At 33.5% G+C, this 11,929-nt stretch overlaps 1 protein-coding gene across 1 annotated transcript; it reads left to right on the top strand.

Annotated features, from left to right (window-relative positions):
• Positions 1-1,415: 1,415 nt before the first annotated feature.
• LOC21397451 (hippocampus abundant transcript 1 protein) lies at positions 1,416-10,942 on the top strand. Its single transcript, XM_024167988.1, has 14 exons — positions 1,416-1,729; positions 5,526-5,637; positions 6,872-6,984; positions 7,745-7,867; positions 7,949-8,151; positions 8,293-8,368; positions 8,635-8,721; positions 8,864-8,944; positions 9,097-9,129; positions 9,266-9,319; positions 9,400-9,441; positions 9,757-9,835; positions 9,918-9,988; positions 10,496-10,942. Exons 1-14 carry the CDS (start codon positions 1,562-1,564, stop codon positions 10,583-10,585), a joined length of 1,332 nt encoding a protein of 443 aa, XP_024023756.1. The 5' UTR covers positions 1,416-1,561; the 3' UTR covers positions 10,586-10,942.
• Positions 10,943-11,929: the final 987 nt, after the last annotated feature.

The raw sequence follows: 11,929 nt of genomic DNA, 5'->3' as shown, positions 1-11,929 counted from the left end.
AAAGTGTTATGTGCCTACGGCGTTGTAGTCTGTAGACTATATATTAGCCATTCACTTCGGCTCTCAAATTAATTTACACAGTATCATTTAGAGAAAACACGCACAAACTAATTTGCAGTTTCATGGCAAGTATGCTAGTGAAGATTTTTAGACCCAAGAAAGAAGCAAAAACGAAAAATATTGCAAAGACGAGAGAGAAATTCAGAAGTTGTAGGTTGTTTGATCTTTATCGATTTAAAATCTATTTTATGCTAATAAAACCACATTTACTATTGCATAAATCTAACAGAAAGAGGGGATTTTTTTTTTTTGTGTGGGAAGGTTCTATTTCTGACTATAGTATTTTTTTTTTCTTTTGATTGGATGACCAAGAGTCTTGACGGAGAGTAATTGGATCAAGGGAGAATGTCACGCCAATTATCAAAACTTGCACGCGTCAAAACGTAATTACATTGTGCAAGCGATCCACAAATTAAAGTTGCGGGGGGTTTCTCCATCTTCTTAGGCTTTTGCATGAACTTGCAAGCCACGCATCATAGCTTCACAATCCCACTTTCTTCACTTTTCGGCACTTAAAAAATAAAAAAATAAAAAAATAAAAAAAGCCTAAGGACTAATGTGAGATTTGACCGATCTAAGGGCTTGTTCGTTTGTATTTAAACTCAAAAAAAATTTAAATTTAAATTATAATTTTATTTAAGTTCATGTTATTTTGTAGGATTAAAATATGAGTTCAAACTTTTCATTCAACTCAAGTTCCTAAACTAAAACTTAAGTTAATAAACAATATTTTTTATATTCTTAAAAATACTATAACTTTTTCATTTTAATTCCGATTGAGATGATTTTTTTATGCGTTCACAACGAAGAGATGAAGAAAACTCCACCCATATACCCTATTAAAATTTTCTATCATCATTGAATTTTTATTAAAATACTATCTAAATACAAACTCAAATTTTGACCCACTTAAACACAAACTCAAAAAGATTTACATCTCAAATCATAACTCAAATGTACACAATCAAACACAAACTTAAATTATAACTTTAACTCAAATTATAACTTAAATTTAACTCAAAATTTATACTTAAATCATCATAACTCAAAAATACAACTGAAGAATCCCTAACTAACGAGCAACAAAACGGAAAAAGAATAAAAGAAAAAAGAAAAAAGAAAAAAGAAGGGCTTAATCGACTTTTTCATTTCCAAATAAATTGTAGGCCTATGATTGGCCAGTCTTTCTCTATTGTAGAGTGGCCGCTCGCAGTAATTTATCTTTTGCCACACAGTGAAGTTGAAAATTGAAACAGACAGAACTAAAAGAGTACTGAAACATATTTTAAAGAAAAATTATTATAAAAGTGACGCTTTTAGTGCTTTTAAAATGAGGTCCTTATGCATGTGTCGAAAGTGCTCCTTATATGTAGTTATAAGAGTAGAGCATTGGGGTGGAAGGTGCAGTTTCTCATTTTTTAGCTGCTTCTTGGTTGATTAGGAGTAGAGAGAGAGCGAGAGAGAGAGAGAGAGAGAGAGAGAGAGAGATAATATATCAGAAATGGAACGGAAGTTGTATGGGCTGGGACACCTTTTCATGTCGATATTCCTCCACACCTACTCGACGTTCATGGTGGTTCCGGCAATCACCGACGTGACTATGTCTGCGCTTTGTCCCGGAAAAGATGAATGCTCACTTGCTATATACCTCACTGGCTTTCAACAAGTGGTAATTCTGCAACCTAAACACCTCTCTACTAACTTCTGTTTCTCATATATATATATATATATATATATATATTATGTGTGTGTGTGTATTTTGCCATGCAATAATATTCTTCCATCTTACAAACAACGAGTAAGAGCTTAATAATGAGCCAAAAAAAAAGAAAAAGAAAAAGAAAAAGAAAATGAAGTAGTAAGAGCTTGATGAATACACACGCACACACATTACACTGCCCCTTTTCTATTGAAAATCATGCATATAGAGTCCTTTTGGGGAGTTTTCCTTTTCCATGTAAATTGTAGTGCTATATACGTGCTCTGTTTTCCTTTTGTGGTGCTATATACATGCTCTGTTTTTCTTTTGGGGTGCTATATACATGCTCTGTAAATATTCTTTTGTTCATATTTCTTTTCCTTTTCTTCTTCTTTAATGGGGGTAAATATTCGACCAATAATATTATTTTTTTGAGAATGCATAATGTCGATTCCATTTAGAAATTTTAATATTGTATGTACTTGCACGTTTATTGTTAGACAAATAAAAAAAAAAAATAGCTGAATCTTCTTCTTGCTTGTAACTCACGCTTAATTGTTTTTTTTTTGTTTTTTTAAGAATATCTTCAAATTTTGTAGCGATCTTCAAATTTTAACATAAGCACTACCTTCAATTATAGCAAAAGTACAGCATTACTTTAAATGCTACGAAATCAAACTTCTCAAAATAAGTTAAAATCTGCATTGATATCTGTTCCGCATGTTTTTTTCTTTCTTTTTTTTTTTTTTTTGTGAATTTTAATATTGTGGTGTAATAGAAGCCTATATCGTCATGTTTTGTATTGTAGCCCACTTCCACTAACATTTTAGAACAAAGCAGCGTTCTGTTCATGTTTGAATTTTGTTCCATTTCCAGTGGCTTCTATTTAGTTGTTGTTGCTTCAAGCTTAGGTGAAAGTTACTTGCTTCCTTTGTCCTTAGACGTAAAGCGAATGTCCAGCCACATAAAAATTGACCGTTTATCGAAGTGGCTTTACAAGTGTTATTTATTGGGAGTCAGATTTTTTCTCTAATTTTTAATATCTTTATTAGTGTCTAACTAATGAAATTATACCAAATCATTCCATAATAATTACAAAAGAGTTAGTTAAAAAACAGTTTAAATTTTTATATGACGTGACATAACATAATTTGTTAAACACTAATTAAGACATCAAAATTAAACAGATAATTTGGGTCATATTTATTAAGGGGAGAAACAATAGCTAAATACATCTTTTGCATTCTCATTTACAAATCTTCTCAACTTTCTCTTTTGTACAATTACGAAGTTTCCTTCTGTTTCACAAACACGGGCAACGTTTTCAGGGTGTTTTCTCATTTTCAAGTGATGGGGACAAAATTAAAATTACTAACACGCCAAAGGGGCCACAGTCTTATTTTGTTTACTCACTTTTTTACTACTACACAAAATTAGTGTCTTTCTTCGCGCCTTCTAAAATTTCACTAAATTCCACACTGTCCTTTTTTTTTTTTTTTTTTCTCTCTTTAATCCCATGATGAACTATGTGTCTTTTTGTCTGCGTACATTTCCACTGTAGTCGCTTGCCCCACTGAACGTGAACTACAAATGGGTTCCTTCTAATCGTTTTGAATATTACAAAATGACATTAAATGTTTAATAAATGATTTAATGATGGTTGTTTCTATTCTTAACCCTAATCTTTTTATAAGTACTTGAGTACGCGTGTCGTTTGATACTTCAAATATAAATATTCGAGGACTAGGAGACAAGAAAATAAAAATAAAATGAGAGACTTACAAACCTCATCATAAATTCCTTTACACGACACAAAGAAAACCTTATAAAAAATTCATGTTAAATTACGGAAATTTCCCGGTTGGTAGGGTAAAGGTCAAGTTTGACCACCAATTTTCCGGTGGACCCAACCCCAAGTACGAGTTTATAGGCTGGTCTGGTTGATAATGGCTCAACATAAAACGGGCAAGAGGCATTCAGCCCATACCTGGACCTGCAAGTAAGGGTCATTTTTAAAAATAACTCTTGAAATGGAGTTTTTTTTATTTATTTTTATTTTTACCTCTTAATATTAACATATATATACATATATTTTTACTTTATGAGATTAGAACTAATTAATGGTAGACTTTTTTAAAAGGGCAATTTTAATAATTCAGGTATTAAGAAGATAAAATATGTAATTTTCTCTAAGAGCAATGATCCAATTGCCCCCCTTTATTTATTATTTTTTTTGTGTGTACCAAACGCTTAAGCTTCTTTAATCTCTTATTACCCATAAGATCAACGGAGAAAAAAATGGAAAACGTAGAAAGAGTAAAATTAAAAGAGTTGAGAAAAAAAAAAAAAAAAAAAACAAACTGCGTCATTGTTGCGGCGTCACTCTACACTTGTCATATACTCATAAAAGTATTTTGCGATTTGGTAGTATCAAGAGCCAGAATATATAGGAGGTCTACAAATAGTACTGCCAAGCGTCCATGCTCTTTGTGGAATTAATTTCATTAATGAAATCAAACAGATTTTCCTTCTCCTATCAGAAACGTATAGTATTAGCATATATATCATTATTGCAATAAAATCCAAAAACAGATTCCTAGTGTAACTACGCAAGCAAAACCAAAAAGTACGCCTAATCCTTTTCGGTTATGATCTTCTATACACATAACTATCACATGTAACGCTTCCTTTGATCCACCTTCTCTGCATATTTTAAGGACTGGCTTTTGCTTTTTTATCATATAATTAACTCCGCTTGGTTTTCTTTTTCTTTGTAAAATCTGAGAATAAGAATAGTCATGGGAAAGTTACCGGGGTTATTTGTGACAATCTTTCTGTATAATTTTTCTACATTCATGGCGATTCCGGCCATCGCTGACGTCATTATTTCCGCGCTTTGTCCGGGAAAGGATCAATGCTCTTTGGCCGTTTTCCTTACCGGAATTCAACAGTCGGTATTTCTTTGTGCATATTGGTAGCCTTTCTAAAATTAAATAAACAAATAATCCATAACTAATGTACTTTCTTCAATCTTCTCCGATGCATTATATAGGTTCCTAGACTTTTCTTTTCTTTTCAATTATATTGATGAATCCGATTTTGAAATCTCTTTAATTTAGTTAAATCAGCTGGTTTCAATGGTTAGCTAATTTAGATCAGCTGCTATGCTCCAGTTGAATTATGAGATTGCCATAATTGTATATATGTCTCAATTTTTTTAGCACCACGTACAGATATATATACTTTTCATTTACTTATTTTAGTTTTCCTCTTCCGGAAGATAAAAAAGTGAATGACCCTTTATGTGATGAGGATTAAAGATAAATATTAGATCAAGTAATCTCAATTTGGAAACAAAACCAGCATTAAATAATAAGAAGTCACAAAGATAAAATAAAATGAAATAAAATAAAATAAAATAAAGTTGTCACTTTAGAATCTCTTTCCCAAAGAAAATAATTGTTCGACCGTTTTATTTTTTCCTTTTTTCTTTTTTAATGACATACTTTGTGGGCAAAATGCAAACTGGACCCATATAGAAAATGCTTTTGTGCATGCTTAGTCATCCTAGTCGCTACACAATGATGCGATGTATGCTTGTTAATGTAAATATTATTTCGTTTCACATTTGAAATTATTACTGAAATTCCATCCTTAATTTGGTCCTCGTTCATGTTAATTCACATCAAATATGCAAAGGATTTAAACTTATCGTAACTTATTGATGATCATTTTCTGATGTGTTATTAATCTCATATCCGTGCAGATCATAGGGCTAGGAACACTCGTGATGATGCCTATCGTAGGGAAACTCTCTGACAAATATGGAAGGAAATCTTTGCTCACAATGCCAATGGCTTTTACCATTATTCCCTTGGGTATGCAATATCCGATCTCTTTAAAAATATTTTTCCTCATCAATCATGACTCGTTTTGATACTCTAAATTTAGGCATAGATAAGCATACTTAATGAGACTGCTCAACCAAAGTCAAAATAACTGTGATTATACAAAATAACTCTGTTTAGTCTATAAGTTCGAATCACTATTTAAATTTTTTCTTATATTTTTTCTCATAAATTTTAAATTTCTATTCAAACTTTTTGTATAAACTTGCGAACCCAATGAATTTATCAGTACACTTGTACATATTTAGAAACGTCGCTGTGAACATCACTTATCTTAATGACAATTTAATTGCATATAATTCTTGGTTTAGTTATTGTTTGTTATGAGTAGGGCCTACTATATATCAAACATTTTTCGGTTTGTCATCTACTTAATTGACATTATTTATTTATTTTTTTTAAAGAATCTCACGGCAACTCTTTTTTTATCAATACACACATTATATAGCAGATTGGAAATAAAAGCATTCAAACAACAACCATTGTACCTTTATTTCTTTTATTTTTTCTTTTGTCGTTCTTATTTCCTAAGTATACTACAGGGAGGCTAGCTGGTGCTTTTGATTCCCCACTTTGATTCCGTTAAATTTTGTGTATGACTTTTGTGAAAGGCTTTTCGATAATTAGCCGGTCCATCTCCACGTATGTAGCTTTCTTGTGTACGTCCTCTCAGTAGCGGCCGAAGAATGATACAAGTCTACAAACAACCCATTTATGGATGCCATTAGAAAAAAAGAAACCAAGAATTATAAGCAACACTTTAAAGTGATGATTCCAACGTTGACAACGTACGATTTTTTTTTTTTTTTTAAAGTGACGATTCCAATTTCCAATGTTGACAAATGTAGATTGTTTGATCTATATTATTGTCCCTCGCTTTTTTGTTTTTTTGTTTTTTGTTTTGTCCTTTCTTTAGAAAAGGAACTTCTTAACACGAGACTTGGACATCATAGTAGGACCGGTTCTTCATAGTTCAAGGCATGTTGCCTAAGTTTAATCTAGGTCTTTACCCTTCAGGTGAATGCGAAAATAAATAACTAAGTAAAATCGGTACAAGCGATTGGATATTGTTTTGTTTTCATATTTTATTCTTGTAAGAAGTGCTTGGATGATGGATGGTGGATCTGCCTGTTTTACTAATGAATCATCTTATAAATTGTCCCAAAATGATCATAATAATAGCAAAAAAGTAAATTGGTGACAGGCATATTAGCGTGTAGCAGGACAAGAAATTTCATCTACGCCTACTACGCCTTCAAGACTCTTTTTGCAATGATTTCTGACGGCAGCGTTCACTGTCTTGCTCTCGCCTATGTGGTAAAATTTTACTTCTTTATTTTTTGGTAAAATAAGGCGCTGATTCGAGTTTTTAATTCGAGTTTATATATGATTTTATGTGAGAGCTTTTAACTATAGCAGAAAAAGTTAAAAAATAACTTTTTGTGAGAGCTTTTATCTATAATAAAACTGAAATTAAAAATTTAAATCAGTAGAATGAACGAAGCCTAAGATTCCGCCCTTTAACTTAACATGAAATGCTTCCAATTTCAGCGTTTCGTTCACTCATTAGCCAAAGAAAAGGGGTAAAATTACACCGGATGACATGTTTTACGTATTAATTATTATAATTTATAATGTTCTCATGTTTTATGCTATACAATTACCTAATAGTTATTATAATCATTTGATTTTTACTATTTGCAAAGTAGTATAAATTTTCTTTTTGCGTATTTTTAAGATTGTGCTATATTGCTAACACACCTAAAAAGGACGTCTGAGTCACATGGGCTTGGGGCCTTTAGTTTATAGGCCCAAATTTACTAGAACTGACCCATGAAGCTGTCCATTGATACTGTTTTCTTTGGGCTTGGGCTGTTTATATTAATAGTTTCAGCCTTTATGGCATTTATTTGGGCTACACGTCACCAAACCAACGGTCACATTTTCTCCCTTTTCCTCCACACCACACCCGCGTCGAATAAGAAAGTTGAAACCATCATGCCAGTCACAGCCTTTCTTCCCGCGAAAGCTTCACAGCGATGACGATGAAATTGAATTGTGCTTCGAAATTGTACAGGCTGATAATGTTCCCGAAGCTCGACGAGCCTCAGCGTTCGGAATCCTGTCGGGAATTAGCTCGTGCGGTTTCGTCTGCGGAACCCTAACGGCCCGTTTCCTCTCCACTGCCTCCACTTTCCAGGTATTCTTCTCTCTCTTCCAGATCGCACATCAAAATCGCATTTGATCTTCATCAGGTTGGCTTATTCTTTGCTAATTTCAGGTTGCGGCATCGCTTGCGGTGGTTTCGTTGGTGTATATGAGGGTTTTCCTGCCAGATTCGGTCATTGATGACAATCTTTCGGTTCCAATCATGTCGACGGAAAAGCCGAATGCTAAGGAATTGGTCAAAGATTCAAGTAAGAAAGAGAATCTCTTCAAATCGATGCCTTCGGCCGATGATATGGTCGCGTTGTTGAACACCAGGTTAGTGAAGTTTTTCCGGCGGATTTTCAAAGTTTGGGGTTTTTTTTTTTTTTTTTTTTTTTTCTCAAAATTTGCAAGAGAATTTCATGTTGTTAGAATTTAGGATAGGTTAAAAAATGCATTATTTTCTCAATTTTGCAGTCCGACATTTTCGAAAGCTGCGGTTGTTGCATTTTTCAGCAATTTGGCGGACGTGGGTCTTCATTCTTCAATGATGGTACTTCATCAATTAATCTCGTGTATTGCAAAAATACTTTTCTATTTTCTTTTTTCGTGCTAAGTAATACAGTTATCTCATGTCTACAAACTTTACATATATTTGAAAGATTAATTTAAAGATTTTAGCTATGGCATCTCATCAACCTAGGCTTAATTTGGGTCAACTAGAATTTGTCCTAATGAATAGTAGGAAATTTTAAATGTGTACTCTTTGACCACATAAAAGAGAACTACTGGCTCATGAAACCCAAATTTATCTTGCAGTACTACTTAAAGGCTGAGTTTCACTTTAACAAGGATCAATTTGCTGATCTAATGGTGATTTCTGGGATCGCAGGGACTATCTCGCAGGTATTTCATTACTCGTCGTCTTCACTAAATTTTTTTTTTTTTTTTTAAAATAGAATTCACGAACTTTGATTTATTTTCATAAATGTTTTTATTCTAGCTGCAATCCGTCTCTCTATAAATCTGCAAATTTTGTTGTACGCAGTTCATTCTCATGCCCATATTAGCTCCTCTTCTAGGAGAGGAGAGGTTGCTTTCAGTAGGGCTCCTTTTTAGCTGTGCACATGTAAGTACCTCTCTTTTTAATTACCTCTTTCTGAACACATTGATTTGAGATACTAAAAAAAATATCTTTACGTTTATATTATATCATTTTTGGTAATATAACTTAAATAAACAATATTTATAAGTTCTTATATCGTTTTTGTATGAATGCAGACGTTCGTTTATAGCCTTGCATGGTCCTTCTGGGTAATTCTTTAAGACTTATCTTCCAATCACAAGTTTTTCAATCCTGTTTTGCCAATTTTCTCAGTTGTTTCTACTTTCTAGTACGTGTTTGCCACTTTATGGTCTCTTAATATGCCAACATTTTCAACACTTGCAGGTTCCTTACGCAGCTGCTATGTTTTCCATATTTTCTGTGTTCGTACAACCATGTGTGAGTTTCTAAACCATTTTAAGATGTTTAATTCTTACTAGCCTTCAGAAGCTTAAGTGGTTCTTCTTTGAGATATGCAGATGCGGAGTATTGTGTCCAAACAAGTGGGTTCCCATGAGCAGGTAGTTTTCTTCTTTTTGACTAGTAGTTATGTTGATTATAATAAACACTGCCTGTAAGGGGAAAAAAATGCTTGGGCTCTAATCAGCACAACTAAGAGAAGGCGGGCTTCATCCGTAAGTTTATAAGACACATATTCTATTAGTGTGTGATGCTCAATACTACTAGTGCTCTTTAGCGTTGTTTTAGAATAAAGGTTACCATGAGGCAGGGTATTGCGTATCTTGGTTCAAGCATACGTCAATTTGTTATGCCCTTGCAGAATTATTCTGCAGTCTTTGACTTACCTCACTATTTATATACTAATTTTGCTTCAGGGGAAGGCTCAAGGGTGCATTTCAGGCATAGGTTCATTAGCAAATGTAATTTCTCCATTGGCTTTCTCTCCTCTAACAGGTACTTGGAAATCCAATTTGAAGCTTTATTTGGTATAGTAAATGTCAATTTTAAAACTAATACAGATAAGTTGTTGTTTCAGCTCTATTCCTCTCTGACAAGGCACCGTTTGATTTCCCTGGTTTTAGTATCATGTGCATTGGATTTTCATCGGTAAGATTTTCTACTTTTGATATTAAAGATGTTTCAGTCTCAGTACCTGCACTCTTTCTTTGAGTGTGCGTGAAGGGGTCGCCATATCAACATTGAACAGTCATGGCAATCTTTATGGTCATTCAATTACAAGTTCTGACTCAATATGTCAGTATTAGTAACTGTTAGTCTGTTAATGCCAAAAATTATGCAACGTCTTTAGGGTGAGCACTAATATTCCCGATGCATCACCACGGTGTATATTACGGAAAATAAAAGAACTGAGTCCCATTTTATTATACGGTAGTTTTAATATTTTACCACATATATGGTAATTGCATCATCTACGGTAATTAATAACAATTTTCTTTTAGAGTTTAGCCACAGATGATTTATCATACATAGATCTCTTCACTTTGCAATTTGATTATCTTCTAATAATCTGTCTCTGTATAATATGTTACTTTATCAGTACAAAATTTTCTGTTTAGCTCAGGTTTCAGATTCAAATGAACTTTATATGTGTAGATGATAGCCTTCATTCAGAGTGTGATGATAAGGGCGGCACCTGCTATCTCAAATCATAGAATCAGCAACTGCAATCACGTGGAGCCCTAGTTTTGTAGCACGTCAAATGGCTTAGTTTTGTAGCTGGTCCTACTGCAAGTACTTCTCCAGAGTTGCCTTAGTGCGCGGTAAAGAAACATCAACACTGGAGCTCCATCAACGTGTTATTAAATACATCAGAAAATGCCCCTCCTCCTTTTTTTGTTTTAATTATTATTATTATTATGTTTTAAGTTAAAGCAAGATGTTAGTCCGTGAGGTGATTAAGTGAGGAGGCTAGAAATATGTAATATATGTAATTTATTTAGTTTTTATTCCTGTCGTCTTAACTTTTCCTTAAAGTCTGTAACATAAGACTTTGCCAACCGTATCTGATGTATAATATCAGATCTAGTTTCTTTTTTTTTTTGCCCTTTTAAATGCAGATCTTAAGAATCATTAGTAAATAATATATGCCAATTGCACGTCTCCACTTTCCACCAAAAAGTAAGGCGAAATCTACGCAAGAAAAATAAAATTGTTGATAAAAATATTAACGAATGATCTGTCCGTTTTGACATTTAAACGTTAGGGAAATTTTTACTCTTTTTTTTTTTTTTTTTTTAAGGGATTTAGGATTGACACAACCTGTACGTAACATCTTAATTTAATCCAGTCCATATGATGTCCTTTTCGGGAGCTAGAGGAAATGCATCTCAAGTACACCAATTAGTAGGTATGAGAGGATTAATGTCCGACCCACAAAGACAAATGATTGATTTACCTATTCAAAGCAATTTACGTGAGGGACTGTCTTTAACAGAACATATCATTTCTTGTTATGGAGCCCGCAAAGGAGTTGTGGATACTGCACATCGGATGCTGGATATCTTACACGCAGACTTGTTGAAGTAGTTCAACACATTGTTGTACGGAGAACAGATTGTGGTAGGATTCATTTCTTGTCGCAAATATTCACTTGTAGCATACCATATCTCAATAGATTGTCGTAATTTTTCTACCGCGCGTACATTTCCATAATGATGGTATTTTTCCAAAATTAACCTTTGTTGTTCAGCATCTTGGACTAGCCATCCCTTAGAAGGTATTGTTAAAAGATCATCAATTCCTAATGAAATGGATGTAGCAGTGGCTTGCCGGAACCCCAGAGTCTTTACTTGATCCAGGATGTGTGATGTAACTATATATAAACAACCTCATACGGGTCGAACAGCCAATACTCTTTTTTTGTTTTCGCTAAAAAATGTAGATGGGTCGAATAGCCGACTTTGACTTTTCCTACTTTTTGTTTTATCGGAGACCATTAGTTTGTGGACCAACCAAAGATGGGAGCAGACAACGTTCGTCAAAGGATGAATGCGATCGATCACTGATATCTCGTGCTAACACACTGCC

The sequence above is a fragment of the Morus notabilis genome, unplaced genomic scaffold, assembly GCF_000414095.1.
Source record: "Morus notabilis unplaced genomic scaffold, ASM41409v2 Scaffold396, whole genome shotgun sequence".
Lineage (NCBI taxonomy): Eukaryota > Viridiplantae > Streptophyta > Magnoliopsida > Rosales > Moraceae > Morus > Morus notabilis.
The sequence above is the reverse complement of the archived record's forward strand: the minus strand, read 5'-3'. Positions and strand labels throughout refer to the sequence as shown.